We start from the raw sequence: 16,410 nt of genomic DNA, 5'->3' as shown, positions 1-16,410 counted from the left end.
AGGCCTGGGTTTGAATCCCGCCTCTACCCCTAGCTGATTATTCGTGCATTTGTTGGGCAGTCATGTGCCAGGCACAAGGGCTACAGTGGTGAACAAAAAACATGACCTCTGCCTGGGTGCAGCTTATAACGTGTTGTGAGAGGCAAGCGGGGAAGGAGCCAATCTCCGAGAGCACTGGGAGAAGAGTCCCCACACCTGCTGCTCCCTCCCCGGATAGCTGCCACCTGTGCTTGGGTCCTTAGAGCCAGAGGAGTGGGTAGAAGCAGCAGAGGATCTGGGAGCCAGGACACTAGAGGTGGCAGCTTTGGGGCTTCAGTTTCCCCTTTTTGTCAAGCGTAGGGGACAGCAGTTCTGCCAGGCGGTTTCCTCTCCTACACTAGTGGGATTGCATCTGGCAGCAGTGAAGGGCCAAGGAAGGGCAGAGAGGGCCGGGCTGGCCCCCGGGGCCCATAGTGCTCCAAGTGACCAAAATCCCTGCTATTCTGCCATAGACACTGGAGCGGGGAGCGGGGTTGGGTGACAGATAGTTATTCATTCATCCATTCACTCGACAGACCAGCACTGGGGAACAAATGATGCATGGGACATGGTCAGTCCCTGCCTAACAGGATTCAGTGTCTAAGGGACAAGCAGCCTAAGGGGAAGCCAGGAGACCTGAAGGTGAGGGCCTGAATCAAGGGGCATCTTGATCCCCCTCCCAGCCTGAGCCCCCTGCCCCAGGCCTAGATTCCCGTGACCAGGCAGGACGGCCCCAGGGGCAGGAGACCAGCAACCCCACACCCGGCCAGCCTCCCAGGAGAATCCACTGTACATTCATTTATTCATTCCACAAATGTTTACTGAACAGCTGCTCTGGGCCTGGCACTGTGCCTAGTGAGCAAAAACTGAGGATGAGCAAAAGCAGACCTTGTCCCTGTCTTCACGTGGCTGACAGGCTCATCGGGGAGAGGGGCAGGATTCACATGGTCACAGACATAGGGCAACAGCTGTGACCCGTAAAGCAGAAAATGCTTAAGAGCTCTAACAGGGAGAAAGGGAAGCCGCCTCTGAGGAAGGGAGGGGTTTGGTCTATAATCTGAAGGAGGAAAACCTCACCGGTTTTCCAGAAGGAAGAAACATCTTGAGCAAAGGCCCGGTGGTGGTGGAGGAAGGGAGGGGTTTAATGAGAATCAGCCAAAAAGCCATTGAGGCTTTGGGGAGACCAGGCAGAGGGAATGAGGAGGCGGAGCCAGGCTGTGATGAAAGGTAGGGTCTTTGGGGGCCCCGGGGGAGTTCAGCCTTGTTCCCGGGTACCTTGGGAAACCAGTGAAAGGCTTTAGGTAGAAGCCTCCCTGCCCCCCACCCTGTCCGAGGTGAGTGGGTGAGGGCAGGGCCCCTCTGGGAAGGCCTAGATTGGAGGTATTACAGAGTCAGAATTAGTGGTGGGAGCTGGATTGGCTGCAGGGGTTGATCTCAGGGGAGTTACGGTTACCGGGAAAGGGGAGGACAGTGGGCTCATTCCCTGCATGGGAACACCTTCAAGGGCCAGGTCTGGGGAAGGTTGGGATGTTGTGGATTTGGACTTAGATCCTGTTGAATTGGATGTGCCTTGGGGACATTCCTATGGCCAGGCCCGGTAGCCTGTAGCCTGTGGTTTCAAAGAAATGCTGGTTATGGAAGGCAGCTGTGGCCAGGAGCTGGCTAGGGAGACCCGGAAGGCACAACCAGAGAGGCAGAAGGAAAAGCAGGCCAGGAAGTGTGTCCTGGAAGCTGGGAGAAGCCAAAAGGGAGGGCAAGGCTACTCCTCGCTGAGCGGCGGTGGGCGAATCATCTTTTTGAGCCTCCTCTGTAAAATGGGGGCAGCACGCCCACTTCACCCATCTCACCACTTTGCGCTCCAGCTGTGATGAGGCCGCGAGGAGAAAGCATTTTGCACAGCGGAAAGTGCTGAACAGACGTGAGGCTGGCTCCGCGGGCGCCTCCTCCCCGCGGGGCTGCCCCCGGAAGAGGGTTGAAGACCCGAGGTCGCGGCGTGGAGGCCCTGGCGGCGGCGGCGGCGCTCGCGTTAGGACCCAGCGGATCCAAGTTGGAGGGCGGGCGCCGGCCCCGTCGGGGGCCCGGAGGGGGGTTCGGAGCGGGCAAAGGGGCGGCTCCGGCGGGCGGACTCGGAGCGGGCCGCGGAGTGACCCGGCCAGGTAGGCGCGGGCCTGGCGTCCAGACCGGGCCGGGGGCGCGAGGGGGGACTGGGTCGTGGGCCGCGACGTCGGAGGGCCCCCAAATACTGAGGGTGCGGGGCTCTGCGGGTCCCCGATCCTGGGGGCGGCTTTCCTTTCGGGATCCCTGAGTCCGGGACCGTCTGAGCAGATGCTAAGAGGGCACTTGGAAAGTGTGGGGTCGTTTGGAGGGGAAGACGCGAGTTGGGAGGGGAGGGGAGCCCGATTTGGGGGGCGTCGGGGATGGGGCGGCTTTTGTTCTCCCTGGGAGGTTGGAATACGGCGGCTGGGGTGTGGGTGTCCGGCGGGAGCGGCGGGGACAGAGACGCGGAGAGACAAAGAGAGATCAGAGACCGAGAGAGCGCGAGGGAGCGCGCCCGAGCAAGTTTCCGTGGTTGATTGTTCCCAGCTGTGCGGCGCTGCAACATCTGGTTTCCTCCAGCCGGACCCCAGCCCGGCCTCTGGAGCAGACAGAGCCTCCAGCAGAGTGAGTCAGTGAGCGTGGGGGCAGGGGGCCCGGAGGAGGCCCCGCTAGTGCCCCTCCTCACCAGGCACAGAGGGTAGGGGGCGTCCCAGCCGTGGAAGGGGCCAGGGTCCGGGAACAGGCCTCCTAGGCAGGTCCGGGCCTCCCGACACCCAAACAGTCTGTCGTCTAGATGTGCTTGGAGGTGTGGTCCCCTGGAGGGACCCGCTTCTGCCACAGGGACTCTCTTCTTTACAGCCCAGCCCTCCTTCCCCCAATAAGCCTGGGCCTGGGTGCCCAACCTCCGAGGGGAGGAAAAACTCCTTGCAGGGGGCTGAGAGGCCTAGGAGGGGCTTTGGGGACCGACAGAACCCCCCGCCCCCCAACCAACCTCCCCAGCTCTGGGCCTTCTCCTGAGTGGTGACAGCTCCAGCTAGCCTGCCTGCCACCAGCCCGGGGGGCAAGTAAGGGACAGTGAGGCCTTGTGGGGAGCTCCAGGCCTTTCAGTCCCCCACCAAGAAGAGGCCAAGGGTGCTCAGAATGGGGATGTGAGAGGCAGATGTCCCCGGCCTGTGGGGCAGCTTGAGTCACAGGTCTCGCCTCCGCCACCCCACCTCATCCCCACCCACCCCATCGAGTGCAGTTAGGGTTGAGGAGGGAGTGAGAGGCTGAATGTATGAGACAGGCAGCGGGTCACGAAAGCGTCGGGACTGGGCAGAGGGAGGGAAAGATGCCCATGTTTCTGCCCCTCCCTCCCCCTCTCCCTCGACTCCCTGGGCGAGGCACGGTGGGGCAAAGTTAGGTTTCCATTCAGCTATCCAGAAGAACTCCTTTTGTTGTGGCAGGGCGGGGGTCCTCCAGATGGGTGAGCCCGGGGACTCTCTCCCAGCCCTCCTAGGAGAAGGCTGACAGCCTTGGGGCTGCCCCGCACTGAGCTGGGACTGGACAAGAGGACCTGTAGATTCTGCCAAGTCCACTGTGGGGTCAAAGACTGGAGGCTGGACTCAGCCAGGAGCTCTTGAACTTCAAGAGCCCAGTGAAAGCTAAGAACCACGGCCCTCTCCCCAAAAAACTATACACATAACACTTGTCATACAATGTCAGGTAGGGGGACATCACGGTCCCCTTCAGCGCTACCCTCTAGGACCTGGAGAGGTGCTTTTCAGACTCCACCCTAAGTGCTTCCTGCTGCAGCAGACAAGTAGACCTCAGTCTCAGTCTCGTGAGTGTGCGATGAAGTCAGCCAGGTCTTGGGAGGCCTGGAGGCCTGGCAGGAGAGGAGTCTTCTAGGGGTGGGAACCCTGCCCAGGCCTGGCTGTCCCAGGGGCCCCCGAGGCCCAGGCACACATGTGGTTTCCTGCTGAGTCTGGGCTGCGATGTTGGCTGGGCAGGGTTGGAGTCCCGAGGATGGACCTGGGGTCAGGATCAGTGCATTAGACACCTGGGGAAGTGCTGAACCAGAGGGTGGGCGTGGGTGTGGCAAGGAGAGCAGGGTGAGGGCTGATAGAGGATTAGAAATGTCCATTTAGTGAGCAGGGCAGGGTAGGGTCTGTTTGTCAAGATCAGCTCTGGAGCCAGGTTGGAGGCCAAGTCCCTCGGGACCTGAACACCCAGTGGGCCATCAGGGACAGAGGATGTCCCTCCAAAGTAGTCCCCTCCCCCTGGGCCCAGACTCCATGACCCTCCACCTGCCTGGCTTCTGTTCCGAATCCCTCCTTCTCCAGGCTGAATTTCGGGGGAGCAGAAGTGGGCTCTGCAGCCCTGGGGTAGTGGCCCGGGATGCAGCTTGCCCCCTCCTCTTCCTCCAGCTGTCCCCTGACACCAGTCCAGCCCGCCTCGTTGTGTAACCATGAGAGCTGCCTACCTCTTCCTGCTGTTCCTGCCTGGTAAGTGGCACCTAGGTGGGTGGGGCTCCCTTTATGTGGGTGGGAGTGGGGTTTGTAGGGGGAGGGAGCTGGCAGTAAGCTTTTGTCGTGTCCTATGGCCAGAACTCAGCTCCATCGCTCCCAGGGCCAGGGCCGTCTACCTCTTGGGCCACAGACTGGGCTGGCAACCCCTCCCAAAGACTAGAGGCATCTCCTGGGCCCCTCCTCGACCCTCCACAGCAGCAGACTGGCAGGATTCTGTAGAGTGGGCCCAGACACCAGGATCCACATTTTTCTTCTTACTTACTGACCCTCCCAGGAGCTGAGGTGCAGGAATGGAGGCCCCTAAGGCAGGGAGTCTGAAGGCCTGGGTTCTAGACCCCTTTGGGGCCCAACTAACCTATACAATCTTGACCTTGGAGAAGTCCCTGTTAGTCAAAATGAGGAGTTAGCAATGGGGACCCCAAAGGCCCTGCCAGGTCTAACATTCATTAATTTAACAGATATTTGTGGAGCTCCTACTTTGTGCCAGGCACTGGGCTAGGCCCTGGGAATACAGTGATGAACCAGGCAGACAGACCCCTGCCCTCATGGTGTTGTCTGCCAGTCTAGGGAAGGGAGATGTGATAAGTGTCAGATTATGTTGAGTGCTATGATGGAAATAAACAGGAGAATGAGATGGAGAGTGTGGGTGGGCCAGTGAGGGCCTCTTAGCGGAGCTGAAATTTCAGTTGAGACTTGAAGGAGGAGAAGCGAATCAGGATGACAGGCCCAGGGAGAGTCAAGTGCAAAGGCCTTGGGGCAGGCAGGAGCATGCTAAGTTCCAGGAACAGCCAAGCGGCCAGCATGGGGGAGAGGGGCGGGATATGACCCGTGAGGCGACACAGGACCAGGGAGTATAAGGGCCTTTATGGTAAGGAAGGCGTTTGCCTCCTATGGGTCTAGAGTCTGTTGAGGATCTTAGGGCCTTACAGGCCTGCCCTAGGGACCTCTACCTACCCTCCCCAGAAGGGCTTTGGGGCCTCTGCTGTCCTTCCCTGCTGGACGTCCCCTCAGCTTTGCCTCCCCACAGCAGGCCTGCTGGCTCAGGGCCAGTACGACCTGGATCCGCTGCCTCCGTTCCCAGACCACGTCCAGTACACCCACTATAGCGACCAGATCGGTAAGCGCCTTGTCCGCCCCCAGGCCTCCCCCCGAGCCCTGCTCCCTGGATCTGCATGGCTCAGCCAGGGATCGGTGGGGGCGTGGTAGGGTGATGGGAATCTCGGGGTATGGTCCCTGGCTCAGTTGTGACCTGGGGCTGGGGGCTAGCCTGACCCCCACCAATTCCACTTTCATCTTTATTTTCAGACAACCCGGACTACTATGATTATCAAGGTAAAGGGCTGAGGGCAGGATAGGATGAGGATGGGCCGGCAGCTGGGTGGGGAGTCCATAGAGACCTGCGGGCGGTGGGAGTAGGGAGCAGACCCTTTCATCATCTCTCGTTGCAGAGGTGACTCCTCGGCCCCCGGAGGAGCAGTTTCAGTTCCAGTCCCAGCAGCAAGTCCAACAGGAAGTCATACCAGCTCCCACCTTAGGTAGGCCACCAGCTCCAGCCAGCCCCAGGAGTGGGGAGGTCTGTCCGGGGCTGGGAGAGGTGACCTCACCCTGCCCTGAAGAGACCCGTCCCAGTGATCTCTGCCTGCCTCTCCCCCCACACCAGAACCAGGAACTGTAGAGACGGAGCCCACGGAGCCTGGGCCTCTGGGTAAGAACCTTCCTGACAACTGGAGGGACAGAGGCATGGCCCCGGAAGTTAGGGTGCAGTGGGGTGCGGCATTGGGAGGGCCGAGACAGCCAGGCCTTTTGCTCTCGCTGGGGTAGATGATGGGGTGAGGGGCTTGCAGAGGTGCCCCTGCTTTAGTCTGGCAACTCCAGGGCCCCCCCGAGGCAGCTCTGGAAGATCCCCCTGCCCCCTGGGCCCAGCTGGAGGCCGAGTTGGTTGCAGCCTCAGGAGGGGCCTCCACTCCCAGACACTGGGGCGGGGCGGGAGCACGTGGCAGGAGAGGCGAGGATGGGGCAGGAAGCCCAGGCCCGCTCAGCGGGCCTCCCCTGGCCAAGAGCCCGAGAGCCCGAGAGCCAGCCTGTGTGAGGGACCCTGTCTCACAGCTCAGCGTGTGTGTGCGCGGACCTCCTGTAAGGCTGCTGTGGACTTGTGTGACTGTGTGCGGATACAGACTTGTGTTTCAATATATGCTTCCAAGCGTGGTTGTGCATTTGTATATGTATAAATATACTGGATAAAACTGGGCAGCCTTGCAAGGTCCAACAGTGCTCGTGTGTGCGTGTGTTGGTGTGTGCACGCAGGTCTAGGCTGGGCCTGAGGGTGCAGGGGTACCTAGGCCCTGAGAGCCAGTCTCCCATGGGTGCGGTTGGGGGCTGCCACCCAGCTCTAAGCCCCCAGCTGCAGCGCGCCCAAGTCTGATCCCACCTGTCACTCAGACTGCCGCGAGGAGCAGTACCCGTGTACCCGCCTCTACTCCATACACAAGCCTTGCAGACAGTGTCTCAACGAGGTCTGCTTCTACAGGTGAGCGCAGGCAGGGACTGGGGGGACAGGGGTGGCAGGGGGGAGAGGGGGGCCACAGCTCCAGCCAGCAACGTGGGAGTGGGGAAAGCTAGTGAATCCCAAGGTTGAGCTCAACTCTGGTTAAGCCCAGGCCTAGGGGCTGGGTCTCAGGCTCTCCCGTGGGGCAGGATGAGGATGGGGCTGACCTTTCCCCTCCCCCGTCCCCCTCAGCCTCCGCCGTGTGTATGTCATCAACAAGGAAATCTGTGTCCGCACGGTCTGTGCCCACGAGGAGCTCCTGCGAGGTAGGAAGGCCTCCACCCTCCTCTTCCCCCTGCCCCCGTGCCCGCTCATCATCCATCCACGCGTCCACCCATCTGATGTTTATTAAACATGTGTTCAATACAGGGCCACTTCCGGGGAATCCTGAGCTCCCCTCGCGGCTGCTTTTTAATCCTCAGAACATCCCCCATCACCACGGTTGGGGAGGGGGTAGCAGTGCCCATCACCTAGCCCCACCCTGACCCCCACTCCTTCCTGCCACCCCCAACAGCTGACCTGTGTCGTGACAAGTTCTCCAAATGTGGCGTGATGGCCAGCAGCGGCCTGTGCCAATCTGTGGCAGCCTCCTGTGCCAGGAGCTGCGGGGGCTGCTAGGGTGGAACTGGCAGCCCGAACCCTGGACCCTCCTCGGATCTGGGGCCCTCAGGCTCTGCCTGACCTGGTGCTTTTCTCCCCAGCCAGACGTTCCTTTTATCCCGTAAAAAGTTAGTGGCTGCGGCGCTGGGGGTTGCCTCAGGCCCTTCCCCCAGCCTGTGGCCACCTTGGGGCACAAAGGGGGCTCCCCAGTGTCCAGTCTCCGCCCTCAGGGGGGGGACATCCCACGCCTCTCTATGGGACCTGGGCCCCTGATGTGCCTTCTCCATCCCTCTGAGGACAGTCCCCCACTCCAGCCCCACCCCCAAGGTAGGCTATGACCCTCACCCCAGCTGGTCTGCTTGGATTTCCTACAGCCCCTGGGCATAGACCACCTTTGTTTTATACAAAATTAAAAACAGGTTTTTACAAAAGATTCAGAGTCACTTTTTCGGTCGAGGGCACGGAGGAGATGGCCAGGTGCCTCAACACTGAATGTCCTCACTGAGAGGCTACCCGGCCCCTTCGGGAGAAGGGCAGGTTCAGGTGACCTGTGGCCTTGCCTCTGCCTCAGCCACCCGCTTCAGCTCCGACCTGCCCAGAAAGATGGGCCATGACAACTGCCCCCAGCCCCCAGGGTGGGTGGGTGGGTGGGGGGGGGGTGTGTTTTGCAAATATAGCTTCCACATTGTCAGGGCTGCTTGGTGAGTCTGTGAGTGCCCCATCACCAGAGAAGGGTGCAAAGCAAGATGAGAGGCCGCCAATGTGGAAGCGTATAGGGTGGAAGGCAGGAGGTCAAGGTTGGTGGACTCTGATATCAAGGGCTTTGGCAGGAGGGAAGGCTGGTGCAGTTCAGAGGGCAGAAACAGGGCAAGCTGTTACAACACCTCCCTCTGACCAGCATATGGAGGCCAGGCTCTGTCTGAAGGCTCAGCACACAGGCCTATTTAACCCTCCAACCAGGCCTATGTGGTGGGTACAGTTAATATTTGCATCTTACAGACAGGGAAACTAAGCCTAGATTATGTAAGCCACCCAAGGGTCCACAGTGGTGAGTGGCAGGGCTGGGGCGGAACCTGACTCCACTGGACTCCATGAGATGAATGGAATTTCTCCTTGGAAACACTGACTGAGCATCTTCTGTGTGTACTTCCTCATAACCACCCTGGGAGGCAGGTTCCCATTTTACAGAGGAGCAAACTGAGGCTCTGACAGGTTAAGCGGCTTTGCCCAGGATCACCCAGCGGAGCCAAGGCAAGACCCCACGTCCACTCCCAGGCCTGCACTTGTTTACCACACCGCCTGGAATGCCTGTTACTGTCCAGAGGGTGGGCCCTGTCCTGAGGAGGAGCCAGAGAAAAGGGCAGAAAGCTTCAGCTGGAAAGAGTCGAGCTGCATAGGTCGGGTCCCATCCCAAACCTCAACAGCTCCGTCTGTTAAATGGGGTGGGCGGCCCAGGACCCTGGAGGCCTCCCCATCCTGACATCCTGTGAGGTTGGTAAGTTCCTTACCTTTCGTCACAGGCCTTTCAAAAGCTGCCTCCATCTCCCTGAGCACCCACTAGGGGACCCCATCCCTCTGGCCCCAGGGCCCTCCTGGCCCCGCTCCTGTCTCCCAGGTGGAGAAGGCACATTAATAGTAAAGGGACACATCTGTACAAACCTTTTTTTTAAAAATGGGGTCGTCTTGTTACAAAAAACACAACAGTTCTGAACAGTTAACATTGTAAAAAGGTACAAAAATACAGGGACTCTGAACTCTGAGGAATTTCCTGACAAATACTCTGAACTAAGGCAAAGCGATCTCTGGGAAGCCAGAGAAGGTCCCCTGGCCCAGGCCTGGACATCCCTTCTCTTTCCTGTGAACCTGTGCTCCAGGGTCGGCCAGAGACAAGGGGTGGGGGTGGGGGGGCGTCTCTCCAACCCCTGGCTTTGGCTCAGCCACTCAGGGAGGACCTCAAACTGGTCCTGGGGGACCTCATACGGGCTCATCCTGGGGGAGAGGGGATGGACTGAGTGCGGAGCCCACAGAGGGTGGTTGGCTCTGACGAGGCTGGGAGGGCGCTGCCGGGTCTGGCCTGGTGCCAGAGTCCCCCCTCCCCTGTCCCACCCCGGCCACGGGGCTGCTCTCCAGGATGCCAGCCAGCAAGGTGCTCACTTCTCTGGGGGGCCGGAGGAGGGGGAGAAAGAAGCTGAGCCCCTTCGAAGCTCCTGCTGCAACTGTCCCTTCAGTGTGGACACCTGGAGAAGAAAGAGGAGGTAGGGCCAGCCCAGGACCCCAGCCTGGTTTCAGAGAAAGCAGGGTCGGGGCGGGTGTGTGACTGATGGAAGGACACCAGAAGGGACCCAGTGCTGCCTGTTTCAGAAAAACCAGGTGTCATTAAGAGCCAGGGTATTTCCTCCCCTCCTCATTTTGCTCCGTGGAGCAGTGGGGTGTCTCCGGACTGCTCGGCCTCTCTTTGGGGGCCACCCATCCCCACTCTCACCACTAGGCCAGGCCTGGCGCTAGCTGGACTCCAGGGGTGGACCTGTGACCCAGGCCTGGCCTACCAAAGCAGCCTTGCCCTGCAGACATGATCAGGGCAGAGATGGCCACGAGGGGGGCCTGTGATCTCAGCTGGCCAGTGAGGATCATCCTTGGGACTTTTGCTGTTGCTCTCAGGGAAAAGGGCCCCTCTCTCCTCTGGGATCATGGGTTGTTAGGATAACCCAAGGCTGGAGCTGCTGAGGCCACCTGTGCCACCCGGGGACACGGCCTGCCCGGGCATGGAGCCGTGGCAAGGGGACTGAGTTCCAATGACATCACTTGAGCCCCCATGTCCAGCCATGGCTGATACCAGCACAGATCCACCCGGACCGTTTCAGTTATGGGCGCCATTGACCGCTTATACCCAAGAGGTTACTGCCAACCCTCTCCCTGCCGCCACTTCTTCCTCTCCCTTGCCCCCTCCTCCTCCTCCCCCCGCTTCCCCCAGCTCCACACTTCCATCCTGGCCCAGCCTCCTGAAGGGGGCGTCCTGCTGATGCTGCCGCCCCCTGGGGAGGGGCCAGAGCGCACCAGGCCTGAGTACCTGCTCCTCCAGGCCACGCACCCGCTGCCGGTGGGCCCGCTCCCGCGCCTCCAGGGTGCGCTCCGTCTGCACCTGGGCACTGCGCAGGCGATCCACTTCCTGCTGCAGCTCCAGCTGCTGCACATCCACCTCCAGCCGCGCTGGGCTGTGGTTCTGCTCCAGTGCTGCTACCTGGGCCTGCAGGAGGGACCACGGGTCAGGCCTCTGGCCGTGTGTGTGTGTGTGTGTGTGTGTGTGTGTGTGTGTGTGTGTGCGCGTGCGCGCACATGTGTGTGAAACGGTGTCAGGCACCTCCCTGAGGTGGGAGCCTGAGGGGCCCTTGGGGCAAAGCAGGGGATATAGGAGAGACCCTTGTTTTTCTCCCACCCCCCAGCCCTCCCGGCCTGCAAATCCTGGGTCAGGGTACTTAGTGACCCGCCCCACTCAGGCACACAAACACACACACAGACATATTCAAACACAGAGACAAGCCCATATGTTTATACAGATATAGATAGATAGATAGATAAGATAGATAAAAGCAAGCATGTAAAAACCTGTGTTCACACGGATGCATGCATATGTGCAAAAGCCCAATACTCTTACATACATCTACATACAAGAAGAGACCTGTACACCAAGATACAGATATATGCCTAATACTTAGATATGCCACATCCATGCACAAGATTCGTGCTACATGCACAAGAATACTCTCACATACACTCATAGCTCTTCACGTCCACAACCAACATGAGCACACAGGCGCGTGTGCTGACAGGTCTCTTTCCTCTCCACTCTGGGGAGGACCCCTCCCTCTGGGACCTGGCTCTGGGACCCCCCCCTCCAAGGCTCTGGGCTTGTGGACTGTTGGGGTGGAGTTGGGTCCAGGGCTGGGTGGGCAGACTAGACCTCCAGCAGCTGGATCTGCCTCCGGGCCTCGGCCAGCTCCAGCTCAGCCCCCGTGAGCGTGTGGTCCAGGCGGCCCTTCTCCGCGCTCAGCCGCACCGTGTCCTCGTGACTGCGAAGCTTCTCCCGTTCCACCTAGGTGGGGAGAGAGGGAGGGGGTCAGGGTGCCCGGGGAAGGAGGGAGGTCCCAGGAAGTGGGAGCAGCTCAGAAAGGGGTATTGGGTTACAGGTAGCAGGGCCGGGGGGACTTGTGGCCCCCACAGCCTGGGGACACGCGGCTGGGACCAACCGGGGCTGGGACCCAGAGGAAGTGAAGGGAGGGCCCTAGGGACACAGCCCACCTTGTCCAGCATCCTCTTGAGGGCCACCTGGTCCTTCTCCAGCCGCAGGGCTGAGCGCTCCACCTCCCGCTTCTCGGCCTCCAGCTGAGCCAGGGCGCGCTGCAGGCTCCCCAGGCGCTCCTGCAGCAGCCGCCGCTCATCCTGCAGCTTCTGGACCGTGTGCAGGGCCGCAGCCTCACCTTCTTGACGTTGCCGCAGCGCCTGCAGCAGAAGCCAGCGAGTCCCTAACCCCTCTGGGCCTCAGGGTGTGCATCGGAAGCTTGGAGATGATGATGCCAGCCTGCCACGCCCACATGCTAGGCAAGGCTATTATGAGGCCCACATCAGGGAATGGTCACCCGAGGCCAGACAGTTCTCTATGGGCCTCAGTTTCTCCATCTGTATAATGGGGATACGGACTGAGTGAACCATGCTTCCTCACAGGAGGCTGGGCCTAGGTTTGGGATAAGGTGGAGATAGGTGAGAAGGTCCCAACGCCGAGGGCCTCACGGTCCTGGGAACGGAAGGGCCCGCCCTGGCCCTCACCTCCTGCAGCTGTTGCAGCCGGCCCTCGGACTCCGCCCGCTGCAGCTCCAGGTCCGCTAGCTCGCCCCGCATGGTCTGCACCTGCTCGCTCAGGGAGCTGCTCTGCTTCCTTGCCTCGGATAACGCCTGCCGCGTGGCCTCCAGCCGTTCCTGCAGGACAAGGGCTGATGGTGCCAGGCTGTCCTGGGAGCCCTGAGGCAAGGGGCTCCTCTCTACTTGGTACCTCCAGGCCAGGTTCACAGCCCCTTAAACAGGTAGTCCTCTCACCTGGAGAGTAAGCCAGACAGCAGGCCTGGCCCACAGCCTAGCCACTGACCTGCACAAGGTGGGGAAGCCCTCAGACCCCAGCTCTTCCCTTAGCCTGCCCCTGGGTCCTGCAGCCTGTCCTAGTAGGCTGGATCCCACCTCCCCCCAGAGCCTCCCCTCATTGGCTGATGCTCTTACTGGGCCCACCCCTCCCTCAAAGGCAGCTCTTATTGACCGTCCCAGGGGTCAGCTCTCCACCAGGGCACCCAAGCCTGCCTTTGTAGGCTAACTCTCACTGGGCCCGCCCGCAGCCAGACCCTGGAACCCCCATACTTGGAGCACTTGGCGGTCATGTTCACAGGCAGTCAGGGCCTTCTGCATGTGCAGGTTCTTGTCCTGGGTGCTGGTGAGGCTGGCGCTGCTTTGGGTCAGAGCCTCCATCAGGCCCTGCACCTTGTCCCGCAGGACCCCCTCGCTCTCTTCCACCTTGGCCAGGGCCCCCCTCAGCCGCTCGACCGTCCGCTGCAGAGTCCCCGCCTTCACCTCACTGTCTGCCACCTGGTGGGAAGACAGACAGGATGGTCCAGGTGTGCCTAACCCAAGCCCCTGCCACCTCTCTCTAGGCCTTTCTCACTGATACTCACTGTTCCCATGCGTTCCCACTGTCTCAGGTGACTACAACCTGGGCCCGGTCGCACCGCCAGTTAACTACCCTCACACAGAATGCCATCAACCTGGCTGTCCCAGACCCCGTGGTCTTCCGCCTGTTCTCATTCCCCTTTCCTCCCTGTTATGGAGAAGAAAGGGTAACCACCACAACCCTGACATTTTCTGTATTCTTGACTTAGGCGGGTGACAGCGTAGGGCTAGCAGAGCTACTGAACATTCCAGCTAGAGCTGAGCTTACTGGCGGCCAAGGCAAAAAAAGAAAATGAGTGAAACCTATGTCTCTAACTGGTCCCACACGCCTCTTTTGAGTGCAGACTCCGTCAACAAACAGTCGTGAATTCTCATTTTGGCCCTGCCTCTTATTAGCTATGTGATCTTGGGCAATGACGTCACCTCCGTGAGCCTCCATCCACCCATCCGTGAAATGGGGTGATGATAATACCTGCCTCGCAGGGTAGCTGGGAGGATCAGAGTCCCCATAACGCACTTGGCACAGGGCGGGCAGAAGAGGGGCCTGAGGTCGGGGGAGGGGACCCACCTGCCTCTGCAGGGAGTCTACCCGCTCCTGGAGGGCCTGGGCCTGGGCCTCCCGGTCGCTCAGGCCCAGGCGGCTGCGCTGCAGCTCCCCCTCGAGCGAGCGCCGCTGCAGCTCCAGCTTGACACTGCGGCTCTCAGAGGCATCCAGTACCTCCTTCAGACGCCGCTTGTCGCTCTCCAGCTTCACCTCATTGGCCTTCATCTTGCTGATCTTCTCCTGTGGGTGAGGCAGGGCTCAGGCCCCACTGTGCAGCCCCCCCCACGCCTCCCACATCCCTCAGGACCCTTAGGAGAAAGTGGGGAGCAGCCTGGAAGGGGTCACAGACACCACTTGCTGTGTGACCCAGGGCCAGCCCCTGACCCTCTTGGGGCCTCCGTCTCCCCACATGCTCACAGGGTGACTTGAGGATCCCAGAGCACTTTCCAGTTTTGCCTAAGTCTCACAGGCTGTGTGATCCAGGCTCATCCCTCCGTCCCTGCTCTCTGGCCCTATTTCACCTCTGTGTGGTCAGGGGACCGGATTGGTCCAGGGATGCCACAACCTGGGTGTTTACAGAGCCCCAGGGCGGTGAGGGGGGAAGGTGTAAAAATGCAGATTCCAGGGCTTCCCTGCTCTGCTGTATCACTCTCCAGAGGCGGGCTCAGAGCTGCATGTGGGACCTGAGCTGAGCCGGGCAGGAGCCCTGGGCCCTGCCGGGTTTTAGGGGATGATATTCCTCCCTTCCCCATGCGGGGTCAGCTGGTGAAGGAGACTTGGGGAGTGGGGATAGGGCAGGAAGACAGACAGGGGTCCTTCTCTTCCCGTCACCATCCTAGAGACAGGGCAGGGCAAGGGGGTGTTATTACAACAGCGCCCAGGCCTGTCCCGCTTCCACCCTGCTCAGAGCCCCAACGCTGCCATGTCTGGGCCCAGCAGCCCCACTCTGGCTCCTGCCCAGCTTTGTTCCTGGCCTCCTCCCGCGGCCCCTGTGGCTGGGCCCAAGGCCAGAGCCGGAGCCGCAGACACAACAATCCAGCTCAAGCTCGGCCTGGAGCCAGAGGCCTGGGGTGGGCTGTGGGGACAGGCATGGAGGGCCAGAGGAGGAAAGGGGAGGGCGGGGGGAGTCTGTGGCTGCAAGAAGGGCTCAAGGCTTTGGCGGCCTGGACCGTCACCACCAGGGCCTGTGCTTCCTGACTGACACACACACACACAAACACACACACACACACACACACACACACACACACACACACACACACACACACACACACACACACACACACACACACACACACACACACACACACACACACACACACACGTATATACAGATGTCTCCCAAACACACATAAAACCCCCAGAACACCAGTGGTGTGGCTATACAGAGATGAAGGAAACAGGTCCCCTGAGCACTGTCTATGTGTTAAGAGTGCACGTGCATCGTCTCTGGGAGAGAGTTATTGTTCTCCCCCTTTTATAGATGAGGAAAGCGAGAATCACGCAGCAGGGCAAGAACTTGAACCCAGGTCTGTGAGCTTCAAACGCCCAGGCTCTTTCTTCTGTAGCCTAATGACCTCATATAGAACAGGATGATGAAATCTGAATGTGCTTTTGGAGAAAGTCATGGGCTGGTCACGTCAGTGGGTGCTGGCAGACGCAGGCAGACAGAACAGAGATGCGCACAGGAGGCCTTATAGACGTCCATTCAGGCGCGCACGGATCCCCCGCACCCCGCCGCCCTCTCCCACTGGTTCTCAGCTCCTGCCTACCTGGCTGGCCCGGAGCTCGCTCTCGGTGGCCTGCAGGCCCCTCTCCAGGGCAGCCACCTGGTCCAGCACCGCCCGGCGCTCCCGTTCGCTGTGCCGCGCGCTCTCCTCCTGCAGTGCCAGCTCGGCCTGGGCCCCGCTCAGCTGCCCGTCCATGCTGCGCCGGGCTATGGCCCCCACCCAGCCCCATCAGGCCCGGCCAGGCACACAGCCTGAGACCTGAATCAGGCTCACCCTCCGCCCACTGCAGGGCTTGCCTCTCTGAGCCCTTGGGGGGTCTGTGGGTCTGGACACGGGGTGAGGCTGACCAGGGAGGGGGTCCCAGAGGAGATAGCCCGCTCAGGCCACGGTAGCCAGGGCAGGGATGCAGGAGTGGCTCAGGCCAAGCCCACAGCCTCTCACCTCAGCTGCTAAGGGCACAAGAGAGCAAAGCAAGGACCCAGAGGATTAGACTCACCCTCTGCACTCGCTGCCACAGCCTTCTGCAGCTGCCTTGCCCGTGAGATCGCACTGTCCCTCTCGGCCTCCACCTCAGCCAGCTGGCGACTCAGGGTACTCGTCTGCGCCCGAAGCTCATCCTGCAACCCCAGTGTCGGGGGGAAGGGAAGACCTGCTCTGACGACCTGTGGCCCCTCACAGGGCCCTGGGCCACGGGGCTCCCCCTGCAGCCACTCACGCCCC

At 60.6% G+C, this 16,410-nt stretch overlaps 2 protein-coding genes across 10 annotated transcripts in view; one reads left to right on the top strand and one right to left on the bottom strand.

The window, feature by feature from the left end:
- The first annotated feature begins 1,737 nt into the window (after positions 1-1,737).
- Positions 1,738-8,125, top strand: MFAP2 (microfibril associated protein 2). Of its 3 annotated transcripts, XM_060080163.1 has the most exons (10): positions 1,738-2,174; positions 2,602-2,679; positions 4,464-4,541; positions 5,593-5,682; positions 5,871-5,897; positions 6,014-6,100; positions 6,226-6,270; positions 7,005-7,092; positions 7,303-7,376; positions 7,625-8,125. In XM_060080163.1, the coding sequence occupies exons 3-10, from the start codon at positions 4,505-4,507 to the stop codon at positions 7,726-7,728; spliced, it is 552 nt and encodes a 183-aa protein (XP_059936146.1). In that variant the 5' UTR covers positions 1,738-2,174; positions 2,602-2,679; positions 4,464-4,504; the 3' UTR covers positions 7,729-8,125. The 3 variants fall into 3 exon arrangements, with proteins under 3 accessions (XP_059936146.1, XP_059936156.1, XP_059936136.1); XM_060080173.1 differs by lacking the exon at positions 2,602-2,679 and having other exon boundaries at positions 5,596-5,682; XM_060080153.1 differs by lacking the exon at positions 2,602-2,679.
- A 1,264-nt stretch (positions 8,126-9,389) lies between these two features.
- The window catches only part of CROCC (ciliary rootlet coiled-coil, rootletin), a 53,239-nt gene continuing 46,218 nt past the window's right edge, over positions 9,390-16,410 (bottom strand). For all 7 annotated transcript variants that reach the window (XM_060089037.1, XM_060089036.1, XM_060089032.1 and 4 more), the window contains 9 exons: positions 16,187-16,307; positions 15,733-15,896; positions 13,985-14,200; positions 13,111-13,335; positions 12,532-12,681; positions 12,007-12,207; positions 11,669-11,800; positions 10,778-10,954; positions 9,390-9,947 (listed from right to left, as the gene is read on the bottom strand). In XM_060089037.1, the coding sequence (XP_059945020.1) occupies positions 9,861-9,947; positions 10,778-10,954; positions 11,669-11,800; positions 12,007-12,207; positions 12,532-12,681; positions 13,111-13,335; positions 13,985-14,200; positions 15,733-15,896; positions 16,187-16,307 (1,473 nt within the window). In that variant the 3' untranslated portion in view covers positions 9,390-9,860. The remainder of the gene's footprint in view (positions 9,948-10,777; positions 10,955-11,668; positions 11,801-12,006; positions 12,208-12,531; positions 12,682-13,110; positions 13,336-13,984; positions 14,201-15,732; positions 15,897-16,186; positions 16,308-16,410) is intronic.

The sequence above is a fragment of the Mesoplodon densirostris genome, chromosome 2 (genome assembly GCF_025265405.1).
Source record: "Mesoplodon densirostris isolate mMesDen1 chromosome 2, mMesDen1 primary haplotype, whole genome shotgun sequence".
NCBI lineage: Eukaryota > Metazoa > Chordata > Mammalia > Artiodactyla > Ziphiidae > Mesoplodon > Mesoplodon densirostris.
This window is presented reverse-complemented; position numbering and strand designations above follow the sequence as displayed.

Excerpts from the sequence above, each read along its gene's own strand:
- MFAP2 (XM_060080153.1), top strand. The coding sequence starts at position 4,505 with ATGAGAGCTGCCTACCTCTTCCTGCTGTTCCTGCCTG. Across the intron at positions 4,542-5,592 it reads CTTCCTGCTGTTCCTGCCTG|CAGGCCTGCTGGCTCAGGGC; the intron begins GTAAGTGGCACC and ends GCCTCCCCACAG. Across the intron at positions 5,683-5,870 it reads CCACTATAGCGACCAGATCG|ACAACCCGGACTACTATGAT; the intron begins GTAAGCGCCTTG and ends CTTTATTTTCAG.